The following is a 26,950-nucleotide window of genomic DNA, read 5'->3' on the forward strand; positions in this document are numbered from 1 at the left end:
CAGGCCAACAAGCTCAGCTTGTTTATGGATCAGCAAGGAGTTTGAAGTGTGCTGAAGTCTATCGGAAAAAGATAAATATTGTGCCAGACCTAAATGTATTGTATCACTATGATTATGTAAAGTGAAGATTACATTTTTCTGTACACATCCAGCTCTAGTTACCTGGTACTTTGGAAATTAAATTAGGAGAAGTCTTTTATACTGTTTTATTTTCTTTAGTGCTTTAGAGAACTATTGACTAGAAGGCTCATAAATATACCAAACTCTTACATTCCATTTACAGTCCGAATTTGTCTTTTCCTGCTTTCTGTAAATACACTACCAAGATATTAATAAACAGTCATTGTTGTTTGCATTTCAAAATTATCACTAACAAACGGAAATGGTACAGTCCAATATAACAGAATTTTCCATTCAAGGTTTCTCTGGTGTCTCAGAGCTCCGGGTGCCAGTGTATCTACTCTTTCTAGTTGCCTATTTACTCATTATTGGTGGGAATCTCACCATTGTTGCTATCATTTGGGCTTATTCTCATCTACATACACCTATGTATATATTTTTAGTGAATCTTAGCATCCTTGATATTGCTTCCACTTCATGTACTCTTCCTAAACTTTTATCCATACTAAGTACAAAACAAGAGACAATTTCATTTGCTGGCTGTATAACCCAGCTGTATTTTTTTTTATCCTTATCTTGTGCTGAGGCCATTCTGCTGTCAATTATGGCTTATGACCGATATGTAGCCATCTGTAATCCTCTCCGTTATGTTGTTATTATGGATTTAAGATATTGTGTTTGTCTGTCTATAATTGCATGGATTGTTGCTTTTTTAGACCTTTCTGGTCACGCTGTCCTTATATCCAGACTGAAGTTTTGTGCATCCCGTATCATTAATCACTTTTTCTGTGACCTTGTCCCAGTGTTAAAGATGTCCTGCAGTGACACGTATAGTGTGGAATTGTTGACTTACATTGAAGGAGCAATACTTGGAATGGCAACTTTCTTTTTTACTTTGGGATCATATGCATTCATAATTTCTACGATCCTAAAGATAAAATCTTTACAAGGCCGGGGTAAAGCATTTTCTACATGTTCTGGTCACCTGATCTGTGTCACTGTTTTTTACAGTACTCTACTTGGTTCATATATGAGACCCAGATCCAATTATTTACCAAAACATGATAAGTTCTTTGCTCTTCTTTATATTGTTTTGGTTCCTATGCTTAACCCTGTCATCTACAGTTTGAAAAATGAGGAAGTTAAAAAAGTTCTTAAAAGTCTTCAAGATGGGTTAAAGCGGGGGGAATGCAACCTTGGCCCTCCAGCTGTTCTGAAAATACAAGTCCCATGAGACATTGCAAGACCCTGATAATCACAGGCATGACTCCTAGAGGCAGAGGCATGATGGGATTTGTAGCTTCACCACAGCTGGAGTACCGAGGTTTCCTACCCCTGGGTTAAAGGGTCATACCAGAGAAATGTGGGAATTTAGTGGTGGAGTTACCATATATACTTGAGTATAAGCCAAGTTTTTCAGCCCTTTTTTTAGGGCTGAAAATACCCCTCAGTGTACCTGTGGGGCTGTGGGCATCCATTTTTTAAAACTTGTGGCTTCCTCCTGGTCCCGTCCCGTTCCGTGATAGGCATTTCACACTGTGTTCAGTGTTCCGCCTTTCACGGACGTTCTTTTATTCTCGGACTCAGTTTCCCAGCAGACACTGTGTTCAGTGTTCCGCCTATCACGGACCTTCTCTTGTCTGAGGATGAAAGAACGTCTGTGATTGGCGGAACACTGAACACAGTGTCTGCTGGGAAACTGAGTCCGAGGATGAAAGAACATCCGTGATAGGCGGCACATCAAACACAGTGTCAAACGCCTATCACAGAATGGGACGGGACCAGGGGGAAGCTGAGAGTTTTAAAAAATGGACGCCCGCCAGGCAGCCTGTCAAGAATTTCAGGTATGCTGCAATGGGCACAGTGAGGTTGTAATGGGCACAGTAAGGTTGTAATGGGCACAGTGAGGTAATGGGCACAGTGAGGTAATGGGCACAGTGTGGTTGCAATGGGCACAGTGAGGTTATAATAGGCAGAGTGAGGTTGGGCAGAGTGAGGTTGGGCACATTGAGGCGTGCAAATGGGCACAGTGAGGATGGGCACAGTAAGGTTGGAATCAGTGAGGCGTGCAAATGGGCATTATTGACCCTCTTTTCCGCTTGCAGTAGCTGCTGCATTTCTCACCCTAGGCTTATACTCGAGTCAATAAGTTTTCCCAGTTTTTTGTGGTAAAATTAGGTGCCTCTGGTCGGCTTATAATCGAGTATGTACGGTACTTATTAGACACAAACAAACATTCAAAACATAATTTAGGTTTAATTACTTCACCTCACACATCTATACATCTCCTATGGAACATGTTATAACAATTTTATACTGCTATGTACCCATTTGTTTGGCAAGTTTTGGCCTTGTAATTACTACAAAATAATACATAGAATGTTTTTAAGAAGAAACAAGGCTTTGATTTTTAGCATTTTTATTAGTAGTCCGTATATAACATGTAATAATGCTGAAATAAAACACATTTTCTTTTTTGACCAGTGTTAGTTTAAAAATAAATCGTGTTACTGAAGTTCAGAAATAAATATTTTATTCTGTAAATTGTCCTATTTAAAATGACACTAAAAGTACGAAGCATTGGAAAATTATTTACAAATTAAATACATTGGGGTTAATTTACAAAAAATGGAGAGTGCAAAATCTGGTGCACCTGTGCATGGTAGCCAATCAGCTTCTTCAGTTAAGTTTTGTCGAAAATACCTGGAACCTTGATTGCTGTATTATTCTGTCCTATTATATCTTTGGCTTGACATTGTAAATACAGACACTATTTAGCCCTGCAAGGCAAATAACCTTGCCTGCAGTTGCAGGTTTCCATACTCTAATACTTCAATACAAATTTATTGAAAGAAAAATAAATAAATACATGAAACCTGATTGGTTTCCATGCACCAGATTTTGCACTTTTTGAACGTGACACTAAAACATTATTAAAAAAATTAAAAAGTTTAAATATTAATGGTTATTAAAAATAGAAATGAAAAAAGAAAAATTAATCAGGAAAATATTTGTTGAAGGAGAAGCTTACTAGGGCTGATTGGGATATACTAAAGGTTAGAAATGAAATAGACCCCTTGATAACATCCTATTGGACGAATCTCTATTTTTGGTGCTAATATCACGCCGCTGTGTGATCTTAAGTCGGCCAGTGGCTTTCCATGTGAGTCTACTGTCTTTTTAACACATTGTTTTTAAAGTATTTTGATTGTATACATTAATAAACATACTATACTATTGGAGATGTTTGTGGGCCCATGATGAGCTTTATCCTGGAGTACAGCTGAAGGTGCCACTACAAGTGGTTGATCGCATTGGCTTCCTGGGACTTCCAATCTAACATTTGTGCATATTCTGCTGTATTGATAGCCATGCATTTTGGTGAGTGTTGAATTCACTTGATGTCGGTGGCCGGACCTTTATGCACTTTAAGAAGAATCTTCACGTGTACTGGCATCACTTCATGGACTGTATTCTTCACATTATGAAGGCTGTGGGACTTATTTACTACTGTATTTCTTTTGGGATTTTTTTCCCTCTTACTGTTACCATATAAGTATTTTTGCACTTTATTTTGCTTATTACATATCATTTACAAGTTTGCATTTCATCTCTGTTCTCTCGATACGCAACAGATTATGCTTTTACAATTTCAAGATTTATTTATCAATATGATCTTCATCTTTAAATCACTACTTCTGTTTTCACAGGGGGAATCCTACAATGGTTTGATCTATTGGGGGGTTCTTGGTTTAGAAAAAAACATACAGTGGAACCTCGGATTGCGAGTAACATGGTTAACGAGCGTTTCACAATACAAGCCCTGTTTTAAAAAAAATCCTGACTCGGTTTGGATTCAAGCCACAGCCCCCCCCCCCCCCCCCCGAGCCTTTCCAAAGTTTTCCAAGTTCAGCCAAGCTGTCCTCAGGCATTTCTGAGGCTCTCCGGCACCTCCACCTCTGGCCACATGCGGTATTGCATGCCATTGAAGTCAATGCGGAACAAATTATTTTTGTTTCCATTGACTTTTATGGGGAAACTGGCTTTGATATGGAGGGCTTTGGGTTACGAGCATTCTCCTGGAACCGATTATGCGCGTAATCCAAGGTTCCACTGTAAGTATATTGTGTAATCTGTAACTGCTTATTCTGCTTGTATGCAACCCAAAAGCAATTGCCAAACATTTCTTAAACTAGTACAATAGGAAAAACTTTTTTTTGTTGAGAATAACTGCATACATATTACATATTGTATATGTAACACTTCATATACAGTATGAGTGAGTGAATGAGAAACTTGTAAAGCGCAACACATGCGAACTGAATTGCCTCTGTATGTAAACAGTTTTGAAGATCTAATTTTGCATGCTGTTTTTTTAATCACTTCAGCTATGGAAAGGTTTATCCTCCTTCATGACCAGGCCGTTTTTTGCGATATGGCACAGTTACTTTAACTGACAATTGCAGGGTTGTGTGATGCTGTACCCAAATAAAATATATGTCCTTTATTTCCCACAAATATAGATTTATTTTGGTGCTATTTGATCACCTCTGCGGTCTTTATTTTTTGAGCCATAAATAAGAAAATATAATTTTGAAAAAAAAATATGTTTTACTTTCTGCTAAAAAAACATATCCAATAAAAAAAAAGTAAAAAATACAATTAGGTAGATTCAGAAAGAGTTAGGCCAGCTTATCAGTAGATAAGCCGACCTAACTCAGAATCTACGCCGACTTATGTTTAAGTGTATTCTCAAACAGAGATACGCTTAAACATATCTAAGATAGGTCGGCTTGCGCCGTCCTCAGGGCCGGACTTACCATTGGCCTTGACTGGGCTCAAGCCCAGGGGCCCCACCCAATAGGGGGCCCCATTTAAAAAAAAAAAATTTTTTTTTTTTTTTTTTTTTTTAGGGGTCCGGAGGTCCCCAGGGGCCCGGAGGCCCCCAGGGCCCCGGACGGCAACCCCCCTTTTTTTTATTTATTTTTTGTAAAAAAATGTTTTTTTTATATATTTTTTATTTTTATATATATAATATATATATATGTATATATATATATATATATATATATATATATATATAATATATATATATGTATATATATATATATATATATATATATATATTTTATTATTATAATTAAAGGGCCCAGGGGTCTCCAGGGCCCCCGGATGGCAACCCACCTTTTTTATTTTTTTATAAAAAAAATTACATTTTTTTTTATATATATATATATATTTTTTTATTAAAGGGCTCAGAGGTCCCCAGGGCCCCATGTGGCAACCCCCCCTTTTTTATTTTTTTTATAAATGTTTATTTTTTTATTTTTGTTTATTTTTTTATTTTTTATTAAAAGGCCCAGAGGTTCCCAGGGGCCCAGAGGTCCCCAGGGCCCCTGGGTTTGGCAACCTCCCTTTTTTTATGTATTTTTTATAAATGTTTTTTTTTTATTATTAAAGGGCCCAGAGGTTTATTTTTTCTTTTTATTAAAAGGCCCAGAGGTCCCCAGGGCCCCGGATGGCTACATATATTTATATATATTTGTTTTCTTCTTTATTTCTTCTTTTTTTTGTAAAGGCCCCCCCGCTTCTCAATTTGCGGCAGCCCCCACGCTTCTCAATTTCAGGCGGCAGCACCCCCACCCCCCTAGGTTCTCTGCTTCAGGGGGCCCATGCCTTAAGCTGTGCAAGGGGCCCCAAAATTCCTGATGGCGGCCCTGCGCATACCTCCCAACACGCACGGATTCTGTGGGACTTTCCCGCACAGACAGCTTCTTCCCGCAGTCCCGCAAAAGGGTTAATTTTCCCGCACTGCAAGAGGAGGCAGAACGGAAGCAGGAGGAACCGGAGTGGTGTGTGGAGGACTGTGGCTGCTGAAGGGAAGATAGCCGAGAGCCGGGCTAATGACAGTCTGTGGCCCCGGCTGTTGGCACAGGTGAGAGGCACTCCCCCCTCAACAACTGCAAAATCCCCCCCCGCTCAACAACTTTAATGCGCTCCCCCCCGCTCAGCAACTTCAATTTGCCCCCCCCCGCTCAACAACTTCGATCCCCCCCAATTCTCGGCTCCAGGGGGCCCCTTCAACACTCAAGCCCAGGGGCCCCCACCACCCTAAGTCCTGCCCTGGCTGTCCTATCTTAGGTTGCAATATTGAGGCTGGCCGCTAGGTGGCGCTTCCATTGCGGTCGGCGTAGAATATGTAAATTAGTAGATACGCCGATTCACGAACGTACGCCCAGCCGACGCAGTACATTTACGCCGTTTACGTTAGAGATAGGCCGCCTAAAGTTAGAGCTGGGCCCTAGGTGGCGTTGCAAATGTTAAGTATGGCCGCCGTTCCCGCTTCGAAATTCGAAATTTTTACGTCGTTTGCGTAAGTCATCCGTGAATAGGGATTTACGTCGTTTATGTCCACGTCGAAATCAATAGGCCCGTGCGGCGTACTGAGCCGCAATGCACACTGGGAAATGTAGGCGCATGCGCAGTTGAAAAAAACCGTCAAAAACGTAAGGTCAAGCCCCATTAACATAAAACACGCCCCCTTACACACATTTGAATTAGGCGCCCTCATGCCCGCCCGCTTTAGGCTACGCCACCGTAACTAAGCTACGCCGCCTCAAGTTTACACCAATGTCTCTGAATCTACCTAAATGTCTTCATAGATTTAGGCCAACATGTATTCTGCTACATATTTTTGGTCAAAAAATTACCAATAAGCGTATACTGATTGTTTTGCACAAAAGTTAAAGCGCCTACAAGCTATGGGATATATTTATGACATTTTTATTTACTTATTTGTTTTACTAGTAATGGCGGTGATCAATGACTTATAGTGGGACTGCGGTGGTAAAAATATGCCCTGTCACTGTACCAATGACACTGGCAGGGAAGGGTATAACATCAGGGGCGATCAAAGAGTTAAATGTGTGCCTAAAATGTGCTTGATTACTGTGTGGGATGTGCTTGTTTTACTATAGGAAGGCAGAGGTCTTTGTTCCTGCTTTGCAGAAACACAGGATCACTACCTTCCCTACTGACAGAACGGCAGTCTGCCTACTTTACATAGGCAAACCTCTGTTCTGCTTCTCCCCTGAATGATCGGTGGGTCCTGGCAGACATCAAGTCCGCCGGACCCACTGATTGGTCCCCGCTGTGTTCAATTACAGCGGGAGTGGGTTAATGGTGACACTTATGGGCCGTACACATGACCGAACATGTCTGCTGAAACTGGTCCGCGGACCAGTTTCAGCAGACATGTTCGGTCGTGTGTAGGCCCAAGCGGACAGGATTCCAGAATAGATTTGCCCACCGGGCCTTTTTCCAGTGGGCAAATATTTCTGTACTTGTTTTAAAACAGCCCGCTGAAATCCTGCCCGCTCGGACATGTTCGGTCGTCTGTACAGACCTACCGTACATGTCCGAGCACCCGCCATCCCTCGCATGCGTCGAATGACTTTGACGCATGCGTGGAAGCATTGAACTGGCAGGGCCGCCCAGGTCGCCGCGTCATCGTCACGGCGAGGGCGCGGACACACCCCGCGTATTGTTTACGTGCGGATTTCTGTATGATGGTGAGTACAGCCACCATACAGAAATCCCGGGCAGACATGTACGGTGAAAACGGTCCGGCGGATAGTGTCTGTACGCGGCCTTACAGACACTATCTGGGAGAGTCACTAACTGACACTAATAAAGTGATCAGTGAGAATACTGTACACTGACACTGTACTAATGACACTGGCTTAACTAAGTTAACATTGAGGGCCAATTATGGGGATAACTGTGTGCCAACAATGTGTAATGTGCGTAATGTATGCTGCCTCTACTACTATCTAGCTTTTTTTTCTCCCTGCTTTTCGGGGAGAAGTAACAGCCAGACCGCTGTTCCTAAGCACATAGATGTCTGTGTGTTTGTAAACACAGATCTCTGTGTGATTGGACGCAGCCAATGAGCTGTCTTCAGCCAACATCATTGACTGAAATCAGTTCCCAAACTCATGCTGTGTCCAATTACAGCACGAGTTAGCAGCACGCGTCGGCAGCGGGTGGGCCACCGAACCCAGAAGAAAGGGCCTGATTGTTCCTGTATTTGTCGCTTGCTCACAGTATATTTACTGTGAGTGGTCTGCAGGTGGTTAACAACTTTTATTTACATTTACATTTTTTTTGGTGAATGAGTAGGGGTACTATGCTCGCCCACAGGATAAATAGTGGCGCACAGAAAGAGTTAAAGTACATTTCTGTACCATAGATTCATGGGGCACTACATGCATAGCAGCAGCTGTTCCCAGAGTAAGCCAGCTCTGTATAGAAAAGAGCAAGAGAAAAAAAAAAGCACCCACTAAGTGCAGTATTAAAAGCAGACTTTAATCAAATGGTTAAAAACATTCACAATATGGGATAAACAGGATCACTAATCATAAAAATAGGCACTGCCACTTGTCCCCGTCCTGCAGGATCCCCCGGTGATATCCCGGTTGCTGATGGATGGAGTCAGGCTGGAATGCTGCATGGCAACCCAGAAGTCTCCTACGCGAGCTTGGAGTACACACATGGAGAGGATGTGACGTCGCAGATGGGGTACTTTCCCTTTTCTCTCACTCTGTACTATGTTTGCCCCCCTCATTTCCTGACCTGCTGAACTGCATGCTCGAATATGGGTCTGGTATAGATTTTGGGGGGACCCCAATGCCAATTATGTTTGGCGTGTGGTTCCCCTTAAAATCCATACCAGTCCGAAGGGCCTGGTATGGATTTTGGGGGACCACATGTATTTATTTATCGTGGGGGTTCATCGTAATGGAATGGACATCATAATCAAAATGTAGAAAAAAGGTGAAACTTCAGTGCATTAAACATCTACAGCAGGGGAGGGCTGGCAGGGGGGGCAGGGTGGAAATCTCCCCCCAGGCTGGTGACACTATGCACTGCCACCGGCTGCCACTACCAAATGCTGTTTTTGCAGAGCAGGAATATGCCTGCTGGAGCTCTGTTAACACAGGTCACAGCTGCTGCTCACCTCCCACTGTGCAGCCGTGTCTGTGTCAGCTCTGAGGTAGATGGCTGCAGAGCTAAGCTCGTCTCACACATAGCTCAGCCTCAGCGCTGACATCTCCTTCTCTCTCTGCACAGACACGAGGAGAGATAGAGCTCATCTTCTCCTCCTCCTTCTGAGTCTGCCCTGCCCACACTCCCCGGTATAAAAAGGGGTGCTCTGTGGACTTTGTTAAAGGAAAGGGGGGGCAGTCTTTGGTGAGCAGAGATCCTCTTTACACAATAGTCCACAGCATGCACCCTTAAATCAAGTTTCCCAGAACACCCCTTACATCAGATCTGATGTATATGGGGTCTGTGCGGACTCTGATGTATATGGGGTATGTGCGGACTCTGATGTCTATGGGGTCTGTGTGGACTCTGATGTAAGGGGAGGCTCTGTTTGGACTCTGATGTAAGGGGAGGCTCTGTGCGGACTCTGATGTAAGGGGAGGCTCTGTGCGTACTCTGATGTAAGGGGGGCCTCTGTGCGGACTCTGATGTAAGGGGGACCTCTGTGCGGACTCTGATGTAAGGGGGGCTCTGTGCGGACTCTGATGTAAGGGGGGCTCTGTGCAGACTCTGATGTAAGGGGAGGCTCTGTGCGGACTCTTGTGATCATGAAAAATCTTAGACTGTTTTCCTGGATTCATCACTTTTCCACGCTCTATGGGCCACTTGACTGGATTTGCCCCCCCGGCCTAAGGCTGCCAGCCCTCCCCTGATCTACAGTGTAAGGTTAACAAAATACATTCAACTGCATTTATGTTCTTGATTTGCGGAGGTAAATATGTTTGTCAATGCCACAATATCGCCCATGTGCACAGATCTGCCAAAGGTGAAAGAACTTCTAAATCCAGTGATCTGTAAAGTCCCGTACACACAATCTGAAAATAAAATAGAAAAATTTGTACGACGAGCTGTCTGATGAGTTTCGAATTGTTTGTATGGTGCTTTCAACAGCAAAAGCTGGATGTGCAGACTTTAAAAAATGTTGTCATACGTGAACTCAACGCCTGATTTTCATTCGTTAGTACGGTTTTCGTACGAAAAAAATCATAAGAGCAACACTACGCATGCTCAGAAACGAAAGAATACATACAAAACTATTCAACACATTACGTCACTTCTGACGTTGTATTCTGTCGTACAAAAATTCGTATTGTAAGTAACCTCTTCACTTTTGACATAAGACTAGTATGCCACAAAAAACGGACGTTTGGTCGTAAGAAAATCGTAAGTGTACAAGGCTTTAGTTCACGCTAAATATTTAGTAGATATCTTACTATTAGTGATGAATCGAAATGCGCTAAGTTTGGTTTGACAAGGGTTCACCAACCTCCAGAAGTTTAGAAGCTGAACCTTATTGAAATCAATGGGAGCTGAATCTGTTAAAATTAAAAATGCTAATTTTTGGGGCTAATAAGCAAGGGCATGTCACAAATAGCATGAGGGTGGGGACTATCCTGGAGGACATGTACCAATGCAAAAAATCTTTTAAAGATTCCGTGCGCCCAGAAGCAGGGATTTTATTTTTATTTTTAGCACTGACATTTACAAAAAAAATTAAGTTTATGCAACAGGAAAATTCTACACAAGTTTCCACATTCTTTTTGATTGACAGGAAATGGTGATGAGTCTTCCCAACATAGTGAAAATGTGCAATATGGGATAGACCATCCAGCCTGCATACTTATAGGGAAGTGCAATTTTGTAAAAATCATGCCTTGGCGAACTTTTGGTGCGTCAATATTAGCATTATTAAAGTGGTTGTAAAGGCTCAAGGCTTTTTACCTGAGCCCCATCTCAATCAAGCGATGTATATGAGAGCAGCGGCTTTCTGGGGTCTCAGTCACTTCAATCACAGCCAATGAGGAGAGAGCAGTGGTGGAGCAGGGCTCTCTGTCTAAATGGAGAGTGAGCCTGCTTGGGTGCCCCCATAGCAAGCTTTTTGCTATGGGGCACTTGGCAGGAGGGAGGGGCTAGGAGCACCAGTTCAAAAGAAGTGAAAAGATAGTCCATTATTTTTATCATGTGGTAATGTACTCCAAATCCACCAACAGTGTGAAAGGTGCTGGATTTCCAACGCAGACTTGTGCCCTCCACCACGCTTAAAGCCTCTTGCTGGAAAAATTGGATCTCCAATTACAGAGATCAAACCAGCATGATTAATAGACTCATCCAGGTGTCCTACAGTTCACTGCATTGGGTCCAAAAAAAAACAGCCACAGTTATTAACTGGCTCTGAATGTCTTAACTCCAGACCACATTTACCTCATGCAACCACCATAGAGGAAGAGATACAAAGGACGCATTTAAAAGAATTGATAAGGTACAAAATATTTTGCATACCTGGATTCTATATATATAATGTTGTGTCGTTGACTTTTATTATTGCAATGATCACATGGAATCTACCTTTCTGGTTAAAATAAAAAAAAAAATTATAAAAATGTGAAAGATACTTTTTATTTAATAAATCAGACACGTGTTCAAAAGCAAACACCTCGCGGACAACCGACATCAACGGGCGTAACGACGTCACAGGTTCTATCCCTACCCATTGTTCCTGAACACATTTGTGACTTATCCCTTTTTTGTATATGGACTACCAATTTTTATTTACTTATTCATATATTTACAGGAATTGACATTATGCACATATTTTTTGTATTTACTTTTAGCAATTTGCACTGTATTGGATACAAAGATTTTTGTCAGAAAGTGCACGATATTTTGTATATAGATTTTTAATATATGGGTGCATCTATTAGGAAGTCCAGCATGGCTTGGAGGGGGGTTGGTTGGATATCAGAGATCTTGATCAAAGATCTTGTCCGTTAATACTGTTTAGTAGACATGTGCACTGCCAAAAAAATCATTTTTTTCGTTTATGTTATTTTCGTTTTTGTTTTGTTTTTTCGGAAATTCGGAAATTTAAAAAAAAAAAATGTGTTTTTGTTTCATTCGTTTTTTTGCTTTTTTCGTAAATTCGGGAAATTCGAAAATTCGGAATTCGGAAATTTTTGTTTTTCCGAAAAAGTAAAAAAACGAAAAAAAACTGAAAAAACTAAATTTCCGAAAAAAAAACGAATGAAACGAAAATGAAAAAAAAAAAGATTTTAGTTGATATTACATTGCTCTATTTTATATCTAGGGTTTCCCAAATGCAAAGTGTATCCAACAGTTATGTTTGTGATGATATCAATAAACACACACACACGCGCAAACCATGTGCCTGGGGTAGTTTGTATTCCTATCCGGAAGAAGTGTAGTTAGGCTAGTGGAAAAAACAGGTTCAAAAGTAATTATATGCTAAAAAAAATTGTATCTTGTATATAACACTCTAAGCATTTTTATCTTTAGTCTCAGTGCTTTTTTTATACTTTCATTTTTCAGGCTGTAAATAATTGGGTTGATCAACGGAACCAAAACTACATACAGAAGGGCAAAAAATTTGTCCTGTTTTGGTGAGTAACTTGAAGTGGGCCTCATATATAAACACATGATTGTCCCATAAAAAATAGTCACACAAGTCAGGTGAGCAGTACAAGTAGAAAATGCTTTATGCTGGCCTTCTGAAGATTTTATATTGAGAATAGATGAGATAATAAATATGTATGATATTATTATAAGTAGAAATGTTGTAATGCCAAGTATGGTCCCTTCTATGTAGTTTAAAAGTTCGATTTTAGATGTATCACTACAGGACAGCTTAAGCAGTGGGGTTAAGTCGCAGAAGAAATGGTCAATAAGATGAGATGAACAAAAAGATAATTCAGAGATTAAAACAGCATGCCCACTGAGATCCAAAAAACCCACAGTCCATGCAGTAATTGACAGACCAACGCAATGGCTCAAGCTCATAAAAATTATATAATGAAGAGGGTGGCAAATGGCTATATAGCGGTCATAGGCCATGGCTGCCAGCAAGATGACCTCCGTACAAGTCAGTGACACAAAGAAATACATCTGAGTTATACATCCAACAAATGAGATGGTGTTGTCCTTTGTTAATATTATAGCTAATAGTTTTGGTAAAATGTTTGATGTAGAAGCAATGTCAATAACTGAAAGATTTACTATAAAGATATACATTGGCATGCGTAGATGGGGGCTGGTTATTACAAGATTCACAATGGTGAGGTTTCCAACAATGATGGCAATATAACTAAGGAAAAATATTATGAAAATGGGGATTTGAACATTAGGAAAATACAAAAATGCTTGAATTGAAAAAAACGACGTTGTATTCATCCCCGGGTTTTTACTTGTACCTGTGGATAACACAGAGGTCCTCATAAACATATAAGATCACATGCACCCGGCTATATTTTATACTACATATTTCCTGTATTAACCAACATTTAGTTGGTTTGAACTAATCACATCATTTTAGTTACTGTATTTTCCTCAGTCAGTATTTCCCAAAGCAATATGTTGGGCAATTTGTCAATCTATCCATTTATGGAATGCTAATAATTCTACGTATCCAACAGTACACCCTGTAGCACCCTTAAACTATCTATTATTATATGTGCTCCAACCTTGGAGGCTCTCAAAATTTATAGAGTTAGGACTGCATTACACTGGGGTGCAAGTGGCTCTGCAGCATATGCATATATTTGCAAATGTGTGCAAACTAAGCCCTTGGTTTTAACGTGAACTGTTAGACAGGGTTGCTTTGATGTGTTGCAGGCTGGTTAATAAGTGAGCTGGGAATTTTTCTTTGTTGTTTTAAAAAAATACTATATAAAATTACATTTCAGAAGTAAATAAATTCAACACATGTTTTCGGGACAATTAGTAAGAATCAGAGTACAGAAGAGCATTGCTGCCAATAGCATTTCTTCTAAGTATATAGTATGACATATCAGACTGTAGTTACTAAAAGTTCCACTTTAAAACAACTTTGGTATCTGCAAAAGTCCCTTAGTCTCTGCTTTACTTGTCACAAAATGTTATTACTACACAAAAACATGCTATGACTAAACACTAGTACAGTGTGAAACGCATCAACTTGAACGGTGGCTGTGACCTGTAGTGCTGTTGGATTTTTGGATTTTACAATAAAGGCAATTTTTATTCGGTGTGCGGCTGTCAAGAAGAATCGGTTCTTTTGTTTTGCTATACAAAAACATAGACACTTCTGCCAGATTATATTGTTGTTATATTAAATGTCATGCTGTCATGCTTTTACAATATCTGCTTTCAGAGTCACTGAACAAGGACAAAGTAGAGAATTTATGAGATATGGCTTTCCTGATCTGCATTTCTGTTTTGAGTCACTAACTTAGAAATGATTAAATCATGCTAGCGAGCCCACCACACCCATATACACCAAAACCACCATCCACCTTTGGCGGCTGGTGGGTTTCTTTTTTTTGGAGGGGGGAGCAAACAACCACCCCCCGGTTGGTCGGTCTGCGACACCACCCCAGCACTTACCCCATCTAGGTTGCGGGTGGGCGGGTTGGGGGCTCCTACGGGCAGCGGCCTGGTTGTGGACTCCTACAGGCAGGTTGCGCAATCCTACGAGCGGTGGGCAACGGGGGCTTCTAGGCTACTACAGTCAACCAGCAGCACCCGGGTTGCAGGCTCCTAGCGGCAGCAGGCAGCAGCTCCTGTATCTTCTCGTCGTCTTCTGCACCATGGCGGCTTCCGTTGTGTGGCTCCTCCTCCTAGGTGTCCAATAGGATCGCCTGTCCTTTCAGCCAATTGGGTGACGGGCCTCAAGACCCGCTTCCTGATTTTTCTGGGAGGAGGATCAGTGTGGCGACAGTGATTATTTATTCACTATTATCACACATCTCACCCGGGTGGGATCCCACCCAATCCCACCCTGGCTCTAATTTAGTGCTTCAAAAAAACACACACTGCGTTCGGCGCACTGCATGTAGATCAGGGGGCTGGATGCAGGGATGGGGGGTGGCACCCATGCGCCCCTAATGGTCGGGTCGCCACTGCCGCCCACAGTATAGGCAACTTGAAGTAGAATTCCAGGCAAAACAAACTCATCTTAAAAATTATCTACCTCAATATCTGTTTTGGACTAACTAGTGTAAGCAAGATCTATATACGTGCCTATTTTCAGGTTGCTCTGGTCCAGTCACATGATTTTCTTTATCAGCTAGCGGTAGCTAGCTGTTGGGGGGGCCAGGGGGGGAGGTTAGGCTTACCCTGGAATTCTAAGTCCACTTTTTGCAAAAAGACTCATAAATGCACATATATTTGGGGAAAAGAAACATTTTCCAATGAACCTTTAAATTATTGCATCTGTGATCAATGGATCACAGGGCAATGCTAAAATCCTGCAGACTCTTCCTCCATGTCCATACTGAGGTACATATTGTCAGTTACAGTGCTGGAGGAAGTGTCAATAGACTACAAGTGTGGTGGTCATTGCATTTGTCTTTCATTGAGAACTACAAGTTTAAATCTGACAGTTGCTGTTAGGGACCATTTTGGGGGTGGGGGGACCTGCTATGCACCATGCTGCATGTTATACTCAAAATGAATGTAAAATGTAATATGATCTTAAAGGTGGAATCCATCTTTAATCAAGGAAATTGTGGTACATGTGAATGCGTTCCGGAACTGAGGAAGTACTTAAACCCTTTTAACATTTCAGAAAAAAAATGTGTTCAAGCGACTTCTACTAGCTATACCATGAACTAAATAAAAACTTTTTCACAGATCATTTAAAGATAGTTTGCAAATTTCCTATTGGTCCTTATTAACATCTAAAATCTTAATTTAATCTTCATTAACATTAAATCTTCATTAATAATAATAAAAAATGACTCGATCTTCGTTATTATTAGGCATGCTCCCTGTAAAATATTAGTTCTCAGCAGAACTCTCAGCAATTAAGGTAAATCAAAATATTTAAAAAATACTTTACAAAATGAATACTTAATTGACATCGGTTAAATATTTCACGCTGGGATTAGAATTTTTTAATACAGGCTATACAGCTTACCTGTAAAATCCTTTTCTTGGGAATACATCACGGGACACAGAGCCTTAATTACTTAATGGGTTATGTAGTCACCACAGGTGATTGGACACTGGCAAATCCAATTAAAATTGATTTCCTCCCCTATATAACCCCTCCCAAATGGAGAGTACCTCAGTTTTGTAGCAAAGCAATAAGTGTTCCACGTAAACTCAAAAGAGGGGTGGGAGCTCTGTGTCCTGTGATGTATTCCCAAGAAAAGGATTTTACAGGTAAGCTGTATTAAAAAATCCTATTTTCTTGATCATACATCACGGGACAAAGAGCCTTAATTACTTAAAGGGATGTCCCATAGCATTGCTAAAATTTGAGGGGAGGGAGACACAGATCAGAATAAGACCACCATCGAGCTAGAGGATCTATACTGCTGCCTGAAGCACACTACGCTCGAAGGCGGCATCCTCGTAACCTCTCACATCTACCTGGTAGAACTTTGTAAATCTATGGACCGAAGACCAAGTAGCAGCCTTGCAGATCTGAGCCATGGAGGCCTGGTGATGCACTGCCCATGAAGCACCAACTGCTCTAGTCAAGTGCGCTTTCACCTGAAAAGGAGGGATCCGCCATCTTGCTTCACCCTACCTATGCCGTGGAAGCTACTGCGCATACGTAAAAGTCATTTTGAGCATGCATGGGTTTCCACGGCGACAGGTAAGTATACACACTCTCGGGTTTCTCGTCGGGAAACAGGCCGACAAGAATCTCAACGAGAAAGCGCTGGCTCTCTTTTTTTCTCTTTGAGATTCTGGCCAGATATCCTGAGGAGAAACCTGAAAGCCTCGTACCACAAACGGTTTTCTCGGCAGTTTTCTTGCTGTTTTTTGCAGAGAAAACCGGTCGTGTGTACGAGGCCATGGGCCTAAATAATGACTTGTCGAATCCACCTTGCAATAGTGGATTTTGACGCTGCCTGGCGCTTTTTTGGGCCTTGTGGCAGAATGAATAGACAATCAGTCTTCCTTATCTGAGCTGTAGCTTGCAGATAAACCTTTACAGCTCTAACAACATCTAGAGAGTGTAAACTCTCTTCCTCCACAGACTGCGGATCTGGAAAAAAAGACGGCAGGACTATATCTTGATTCAGATGAAAACCTGAAAGCACCTTAGGTAAGAAAGTTGGATGAGGACGCAGCACCACCCTGTCTTCGTGAATAATCATATACAGTTCTTTACACGAAAGAGCCGCCAATTCCAATACCCTCCTTGCTGAGGATATGGCTACAAGAAAAAACAGTTTCTGTGTCAACAGACTTAGAGAAACCTGGTGTAAAGGTTCAAAAGGTAGCTTCTGTAAAACAGATAATACCAAATTCAATTCCCATGGGCACACAGGAGACTTAACCAGGGGATTCAAACAGAGTGCACCCTGAACAAAGGCCCTGACTAGGGAATGAGAGGCAAGTGGTTTTTGAAAAAATACAGACAAAGCCGTGATTTGGCCCTTGATAGGCCAACTTCATATTTAAGCCCAACTGAAGAAATGCAAGAATCATATTAATGGCAAACTTCCTAGGATGCCACTTTTCTGGGTTCAAACCAGGAAACATATGCCTTCCAGATTCTGTAGTAGATGAGCATTAACCAGAGTGGATAGGACTGGCCCTGAGAGCCCACTTATATATAGTAAAAAAAAAAAGTGACAATTCATAAACATGCAAACATCAAGAAAAGTGAATATTGTAAATTAAAGAAAAAGCCTGGATGGGCACCATTGAAGTGATATAAATAAAATTAAAAAAGTCCCATGCTTTCCAAAAATCCTGGCAATTGACATGGAGTGCTGGTAAATTAAATCAAATAATAATCAAGTGAAACCATGAACAGTCAATGTAAATGTAGTTGGTTCCAAGAAATAAACGGATAGATTAAAGTAATATAGTGCAATGAAGCCTCTCCTCTCGCAGATGGAAGACGCGTTTCGTCAGGTGACCAGCACGCATGCACGTTTTACGTCTCAGCCGGCATAGAGAATTGCGGTGGAGGAACGGCAGCTACCAGCACCTCAGCCCGCTCTTGACAGCATAGCATGTTTTTTTTTTATTGTATTTATATCACTTCAATAGTGCCCATCCAGGCTTTTTCTTTGATTTTCAAATTTTCACTTTTCTTGATGTTTGCATGTTTATGAATTGTCACTTTGCGGCACATTTGTTTTTTTTTACTATATATATTTTTCCTTGTAGTAATTTAGAGCCTAGGAGGCTTTTTTCCATATATTTGTGTCAGCATCTCACTCAACCTGATTGCACAGGATCCTGACACCGCACTGCACACGCACTTGCAGAGCACATCTTTAATTACTTCTCTACAGGGGTATTCCACTTCACCTCATTTATTCCATCCAGAACAATATTGAGGCCATTAGTCACGTCATAGGAACATCTCCAGCCATTGGCTGCCAGAAAAAGGGTACCTCATTGCCCAAGGGAATATAGGCACCCCTGATGGCGACATATATTTTAGGGAGCTCAGCTCACACCTCATGTGAGCTAGCCCTCATATAAGATACAGACATATAACATATGTTCCACAGATCACTTTACTTGCTTGGCCGTCAGATAGCTGTGTCAGTTCACCCTCCCAAATACTTTCAACATTCTGCCGCATTTTGGGGTGTGTCTGTTTAAGATTGCTATTTTTCCCTTGTAAGCATGTGCAGTAAATGTTAGCAGTGTGTACCATAAATACAATTGCAATAAAAAAATAATAGTTTGTTTCAAATTGAATACAAGAAAAATAATACAAATACATGTAGAAATGTACCTGATTGTGTCATTGCAAGCATAGCTACATGTGAAAGCTTGTCACAATACAGCAAGAGTCTCCATATCAAGTGTTGAAAAACCTACCTCTGTTATATTCTTTGTGAAGTAAAGTGTAATTCCATTGGGATGTTAAGTTTGCTAAAGAAGTTTAACTTAGTACAGTGTAAACATCATTACAAGAAAATCATTTATTTATTTATTTATAAACTAGCTCAGATCTTATTCAACTAAACATCCTTAAACTAAAAAGAAAAAAAGATAAAATGTTTCCACTGACATACGAGGCATACAACATATGTATATGGATGGGCATTTTGACATGCTGATACTTTTCATTATGCCCTTTACCAGAGGTCATGCCATTCAATAGGGTATTTCTAAAAAATAAAAATAAATCAGAGCCTTGTACTAAAAAATATGATGGAGGTTTGGGAAAGGCAAAAAGCAGACCTGAAAAATAACATATACAGTACATATGAATGTCATACCTCATAGTGAAGGCCATGTAATAAATACCTACTTTCATCCCCATCCTAAAACCTTCAATGGGCAGCCCTGCTTGGTGCCACTTTGCAACAAAAACTATTGTTTGTGCCTAGCAGGGCCGATCCGCCCTATACGCGGACTACGCAGGCGGCGTATAGGGCATATTACTCGGGGCCCCGCCACCGCTAGAGGTCCGCGGCCGGAGGAGACAATGGTCTCTGAATGCCTGCTTCTGCTCCCCCTTCTCTCGCAGGCATTCAGGTGCCACATGTGTGCAATCAATGGCCCCCATGGTGCGTGGGAATCCGGCAATTCTGTAGAAATCCTGCATTGCCTTCTGCCGCAGATGCTCATGGGTGGGTTTGATGAAGTGGTGGGACATGCGTCTGAGTGGTGGGACATGCGTCTGAGGACTGCGGGGACAACCTGGTGCACGCATCTGCTCATGCTGGATTGTGACATCCCAGACACGACTCCACTTGTACGCTGAAAAGATCCACTTGCAAGGAAATGGAGTGTTGTCAGTACCTTGACCAGTGGCTGCACTGCATGTACGCGTTGTGTCTGGCTGGTGATGTCATCATGCAGGGCTGTGGCTAATTCCAGGATGGCAGCAGGGCTGAATCTGAAGATGCGATACACCTCCGAATCACCCATGCCAAAGACGTTCATGCGCGTTCAGTAGATCCTCTCCCGTGCCCTCCTCCGTGCCTGTAGACGCAGTAGTGCTATGACCACGGCTGCCCCTGGCATGTTGGCATACAGATGTGTTGTCCTGCAAGTGGGGTTGCTCAGCTCGTCTGTTACGGTGCTGCTGTAGCTGCTCTCCAGCTGACCTGTGCAAGTCTGGTGCAGAGTTACCCCTGCTTTATGAGGGGTAACTTTAGGCCGGACGTACAGCTTACGCGCACCGCGTGTAGCCTGCGCCGGACAAATGTACGTTTCTGAATCGCCATATCTCCCTCATTTGCATATTTGAATAGGAAATCAATGGGAGCGCAGGATGCGCCCAGCGTAAATATGCGCCCATGATACGCCGGCGTAGGAAAGTTACGTCGGTCGTAAGAAGCCTATTTTCAGGCGTATCTAGTTTTGTGGGTACGCCGCATAGATACGACGGCGCATCCGTGGACTTACGCGGCGTATCAGTAGATACGTCGGCGTAAGTTCTTTCTGAATCCCGGCCATTAGATTGTGAGCAAAGTTCATATACTGGACATTTGATCAACCCAGCGTGAATTTCGCAATCCATAAGTGCCGAAACCCTATTGAAATTTACGAGAGTGGAATCTTGTACTTTAAAAAATCTATATATATAAAGTATCTCGCAAAAGTGAGTACGCCCCTTACATTTTTGTAAATATTTTATTATATCTTTTCATGTGACAACACTGAAGAAATGGCACTTTACTACAATGTAAAATAGTGAGTGTACAATTTGCATAACAGTGACAACAAGACGTTCAACATGGCACCTCATGGCAAAGAACTCTCTTATGATCTGAAAAAAAGAATTGTTGCTCTACATAAAGATGGTTCCAGGCTATAAGAAGATTGCAGAGACCCTGAAACTGAGCTTGGTGGCCAAGACCATACAGCTGTTTAAGAGGACAGGTTCCACTCAGAACAGGCCTCGCATGGTTGGCCAAAGAAGTTGAGTGTACATGCTCAGCATCATATCCAGAGGTTGTCTTTGGGAAATAGACGTATGAGGGCTGCCAGCATTGCTGTGGTTAAAGAGGTGGGGGGTCTACATGGCTGTCGTCCCAGAAGGAAGCCTCTTTTAAAAAAAGATGCACAAGAAAGCCTGCAAACAGTTTGCTGAAGACATTGTTTGCCATTGTAAAACTCCTGACCTTGTATTCATAGATGAAGTAGTTGCCTTAGTGCATATCCATGGTTCTTACAAAGCAGGGATGGTCCAAGACATTGTGCTGCCTGGGTGCATGAATAAAATACTGCCCCCCAACCCCCCCAAAGAATAATCATGCCCACCAAAAGGCCCCCACATCCATTATTTTATATCATGACAATTAAAACTAAAATTATATTTATCAGGAGATCAGATTTACATGCTACAGCACCTTGTCTATATGCAGAAATTAAATGACATACCATTACGTTCAAATCCAAACCACAAACTCCAGTTGAGATAGATTTATGTTTTTTTTTTTTTTTTTTACTAGTACTGGTCAGCGATTTTTAGCGGGACTGAGACATTGCGGCAGACAAATCGGACACTAAGCCCAGGTTCACACTGGGTACGATTTTGTACGATTTGAGATGAGATTTCACATGTCAAATCGTATCTCAAATCGGCGGCATTTGCCGGCAATTGTCGGCAATGGCACCGTCCTAATCGGTGCGACGCCGCATCTGCAGCGCTGCACCGATTTCAAAAAGTAGTTCCTGTACTACTTTTTGCGATTTTGGGCCGCGATTTACATTGACATCTGTGCAGAAACCTGCACAGATGTCTCTTAAATCGCGGCCGAAATCGCGGCAAAATCGCGGCAAAACCGCAGCCGCAAAATCGCGGCAAAACCGCAGCCGCAAAATCGCGGTAAGATCGCGTTTTTTAGCGCGATTTTGGCTGGCACTGGCACTGCTGTCAATCACTTCCTATGACGCTGCGTGCTGGGGGGCGGGGCCGAGTGATAGGGTCGGCAGCTATGCCCGCCGCTGTATTACGGGAGGGCGCCTGCAAGAGCTTTCCACCATGTGAGCTCGCTCATGAAGGCGGAAAGCTCTTGCGGGGGAGGAGCCGAGACAGCCGCCGAGGGACCCCAGAAGGTGTGGATCGGGGCCACTGTGTGCAAAATGAGCTGCACAGTGGAGGTAAGTATAACATGTTTGTTATTTAACCACTTGTCCACCGGGCCTATTTTGGCACTTCTTTCCTTCATGTAAAAATCACAATTTTTTCGCTAGAAAATTAATCAGAACCCCCAAACATTATATATATTTTTTTTAACAGACACTCTAGGTAATAAAAATAACAAAACAGTAAAGTTAGCCCAATTTTTTTGTATAATGTGAAAGATGATGTTACGCAGAGTGAATAGATACCTAACATGTCACACTTTAAAATTGCGCACACTTATGGAATGGCGCCAAACTTCGGTACTTAAAAATCTCCATAGGCGAAGCTTTCATTTTTTTTATAGGTTACTATTTTTGAGTTACAGAGGAGGTCTAGTGCTAGAATTGTTGCACACGCTCTAACGCATGAGACGATACCTCACATGTGGGGTTTTAACGGCGTTTACATATGTGGGCGGGACTTACATGCGCGTTCGCATCTGAGCGCGAGCTACCGGGCACAGGGGCATTTAAAAAAAATTATTTTTATTTTACTTCACACAGGACGCTATTAAAAGCTGAACCTGGATGTGTAACAGACAGCACCCCTCATGGATATATATGTAATCAAGGCTTGATTATTAATTTGGGAAGGTAAGCGCTCTGTGAGCCCACCTTATTGAAGATCTGTATTGGAAGATTTTTGAAGGAATACCACCATTATTTTCAGTCATTTATGACATTTATTTGGGACTTTGTTCACTTCATTATTTTATGCTCTATTTATTGTTTCATTTACCACAGCTCAGAGCTGTTGCTTCACAGTATTTGCACCATTCCTATTGACTGTTAGAGACATTTTATCTATTGTTTTGCTGGTTTGTTCACAGCATTTTCATTCACCTGTGTGTGCATCTTTCACTTGCTACTTGCTAGCTAGTCCTGTGTTTTGCAATCATCAGCCACTGTGGTTAATAATTTAAGCTATTATCAGCCTGGTTTACTAATCATTAGTTTGTTACACAGTATACTTATTCATATTGCGCTTATCACTTTATTATACACCATTCCTAAAGTGCCCCTGCCTATTGAAATCAATGGGCAGCACCGCTGAACCGCTGGCACTTTGAAGGCGATTTTAACCCTTTTTGGCCGCTAGCGGGGGTTAAAAGCACCCCGCTAGAGTCTGAAAAGCACCGCAAAAAATACCTTTATATCAGTGTGCCTTTACATTATTGTATTCATGCCCCCTTACATTAATGACCCCCCCTTAGACTGGCCTGGCGGTGCTGGCACCCATCAATGCAGCAATGCAGCCTCACTGTGCCCATAATCACAGCCTGACTGTGCCCATAATCACAGCCTCATTGTGCCAATCAATGCAACCTGACTGTGCCCATAATCGCAGCCTCAATGTGCCCATAATCTCAACCACACTGTGCCCATCAATGCAGCCTCACTGTGCCCATAATCGCAGCCAAGAGGAGGAGGTGGGAACCTGGAGGGGAGTGCTGCAGTCTGCAGTTCAAAGCGGCCCCAGGGCAAGCAACCTACCGGGAAATTTCCTGGTATCCCGGTAGGCCAGTCTGGCCCTGGTTATAGGCCCCCTAAACTGAGGGAGGAGGGGGAGACGGATCTCTTATCACAAGTTGGATTAACAGCAAGGATGGGACGTGTAATCATAAAGGGAGATTTTAATTATCCAGACATAGACTGGGTGGAGGGAACCAAGCATTTGTCTAAGTTCCTAAAAGTCAGGACAATTTCATGGTTCAGATGGTAGACACACCAACTAGAAATAAAGCGATTACCAACAATACAGACCAGATCACGGATGTGGAAATACGGGAGAATTTAGGAAACAGCAATCACAGGTCAATTGGCTTCAGTATAAATCACACAAATAGAAAACATAAGGGGAATAGAAAGACACTGAATTTCAAAAGATCCAAATTCCATAAACTACGAACCTTGCTAAAAGGCATGAATTGGGAAAAAAAATTTGAGGAACAAAGAACACGGAGGAGAGATGGGTTTGCTTTAAGAGCATATTAAACAAGGGCATTAGCCAATGCATCCCATAGGTAATACATTTTAAAGAGCGAACAAAAGTCCTGAATGGCTTAACTCCAATGTAAAAATGCAAATAAAAGCAAAGCAGAAGGCCTTCAAAAAATACAAACTTAAGGGATCAACATCAGCATTCAGACTTTATATAGAATGCAACAAGAAATGTAAGGGTGAAATTAGGGCGACTAAGTAGAACACGAAGGACGCATAACGAAGGAGAGCAAAAACAATCCCAAGACATTTTTACCAAAGTAAACAGTAAAAAATGAGGACAGACCATATTGGCCCCATAAAGAATGAGGAAGGACATCTGGTTACAACGGATGGGGAGATGGCGAAGGTATTGAATTTATTCTTCTCCTCAGTCTTTACAAGGGAATCGGGGGGCTTCAGTAACAAAAACTGCAATGTTTATCCTCTTGACACAAGGACAGAATTAGAAATAGACTTGGAAAACGTAACATTAATAAATCACCGGGACCAGATGGCTTGCATCCGAGGGTACTTAGGGAACTCAGTCAAATAATTGCCAGACCATTGTTCCTAATTTTTACCGACAGTCTACCAATATTTAAAAAGGGCCCAAAACACATCCCTGGGAATTACAGACCAGTTAGCCTAACATCAATAGTATGTAAGCTCTTGGAGGGCATGATAAGGGACTAAATACAAGATTTTAGTAATGAAAACGGTTATCATTAGCAGTAATCAGCATGATTCATGAAGAATCGTTCTTGCCAAACCAATCTATTAACCTTCTATGAGGAGGTGAGTTGCCATCTAGATAAAGGAAGGCCCATAGATGTGGTGTATCTGGATTTTGCAAAAGCATTTGACACAGTTCCCCATAAATGTTCAGAGGGTGGTAAAGAGTTCAGAGGGTGGTAAGAAATGGGGAGTATGCAGAGTGGTCAGGGGTGGGTAGTAGGGTCCCCCATGGCTCTGTGCTGGGACCAATCCTATTTAATTTGTTGAAAAATGACCTGGAGGATGGGGTAAACAGTTCAATCTCTATATTTGCAGATGATACTAAGTTAAGCAGGTCAATAACTTATCCGCAGGATATGGAAATCTTGCAAAAAGATCTGAACAAATTTATGGGGTGGGCAACTACATGGCAAATGAGGTTTAATGTAGAAAATGTAAAATAATGCATTTGGGTGGCAAAAATATGAATGCAAGCTATACACTGGGGGGAGAACCTCTGGGGGAATCTAGGATGGAAAAGGACCTGGGGGTCCTAGTAGATGATAGGCTCAGCAATGGCATGCAATGCCAAGCTGCTGCTAACAAAGCAAACAGAATATCGGCATGCATTAAAAAGGGATCAACTCCAGAAATAAAACGATAATTCTCCCACTCTACAAGATTCTGGTTTGGCCACACCTAGAGTATGCTGTCCAGTTCTGTGCACCAGTCCTCAGGAAGGTTGTACTGTAAATTGAGCAAGTACAAAGAAGGGCAACAAAGCTAATAAAGGGTCTGAAGGATATTAGTTATGAGGAAAGGTTGCAAGCGCTGAACTTATTCTCTCTGTAGAAGAGACGCTTGAGAGGGGATGTAATTTCAATTTACAAATACCATACTGGTGACCCCACAATAGGGATAAATCTTTTTCGTGGAAGGGAGTTTAACAAGACACATGGCTACTCATTAAAATGAGAAGAAAAGAGGTTTAAACTTAAACTATGTAGAGGGTTCTTTACTGTAAGAGCAGGAAGTATGTGGAATTCCCTTCCACAGGCAGTGGTCACAGTGGGGAGCATCGATAATTTAAAAAAACAGTTAGATAAGCACCTGAACGACCACAACATACAGGGATATACAATGTAATACTGACATATAATCACACACATAGGTTGGACTTGATGGACTTGTGTCTTTTTTCAACCTTACCTACTATGTAACTATGTATCTTTGCAAGGTACATTTTCACTTTGCTTAGTGAATGTGGTGAAAATGCACTCAATCGTGTGCATGGGAAATTAGAAAATTAGTTTTTTGCTTGCGCTTGATTGGATAATTTTTGTCAGCAGAGCTTTACCTTATTCACTAAGGTAAGGCCCCTTTCACACAGGGGTAGGAGCAGCGTCGGCGGTAAAGCGCCGCTATTTTTAGCGGTGCTTTACCGCCAATTTCGCAGTGCTATTTGGCCGCTAGCGGGCAGTTTTAGCCCCGCTAGCGGCCGAGAAAGGGTTAAAAAATGCCGCAAGTGCCTCAGCAGAGGCGCATTGCCGGTGATATAGCCGTTGTGTCCCATTGATTTCAATGGGCAGGAGCGATGGAGGAGCGGTATACACTGCTCCTTCACCGTTACAAAGATGCGGCTAGCAGGACTTTTTTTTACCGTCCTTCTAGTGCACTGCTCCAATGTTAAAGCCCTCAGGCTTTCACACCTGAGACACAGCAGCAGCTGTTTAGGGTCGGTTTGCAGGCGCTATTTTTAGTGCAACAGCGTCTGCAAACCGCTCCAGTGTGAAAGGGGTCTAAGAAAAAAAGTGTACAACCTATACTCCTATTGCATATCAATCTCAGTGCTCAGTCAGATTTTATTTTTATCGCACAGTTTTATTTTCCATTTGGGGTAACCTGGAATGAGCAAGCTTTGGTAGTAGACCTTAAACTGACAAAAATATAAACTTTAGTCCTATCGTGA

General features: G+C 41.9%; 2 protein-coding genes across 2 annotated transcripts; one reads left to right on the forward strand and one right to left on the reverse strand.

The window, feature by feature from the left end:
- The first annotated feature begins 239 nt into the window (after nucleotides 1–239).
- On the forward strand, nucleotides 240–11,321 carry LOC120910408 (olfactory receptor 6M1-like). Its single transcript, XM_040322166.1, has 2 exons — nucleotides 240–1,330; nucleotides 11,217–11,321. The coding sequence occupies exons 1-2, from the start codon at nucleotides 383–385 to the stop codon at nucleotides 11,319–11,321; spliced, it is 1,053 nt and encodes a 350-aa protein (XP_040178100.1). The 5' UTR covers nucleotides 240–382.
- Nucleotides 11,322–12,468: 1,147 nt separating this feature from the next.
- Nucleotides 12,469–13,272, reverse strand: LOC120910409 (olfactory receptor 1019-like). Its single transcript, XM_040322167.1, has one exon. It carries the CDS (start codon nucleotides 13,255–13,257, stop codon nucleotides 12,469–12,471), a length of 789 nt encoding a protein of 262 aa, XP_040178101.1. The 5' UTR covers nucleotides 13,258–13,272.
- Between the last annotated feature and the right edge of the window lie 13,678 nt (nucleotides 13,273–26,950).

The sequence above is a fragment of the Rana temporaria genome, chromosome 8, assembly GCF_905171775.1.
Source record: "Rana temporaria chromosome 8, aRanTem1.1, whole genome shotgun sequence".
NCBI lineage: Eukaryota > Metazoa > Chordata > Amphibia > Anura > Ranidae > Rana > Rana temporaria.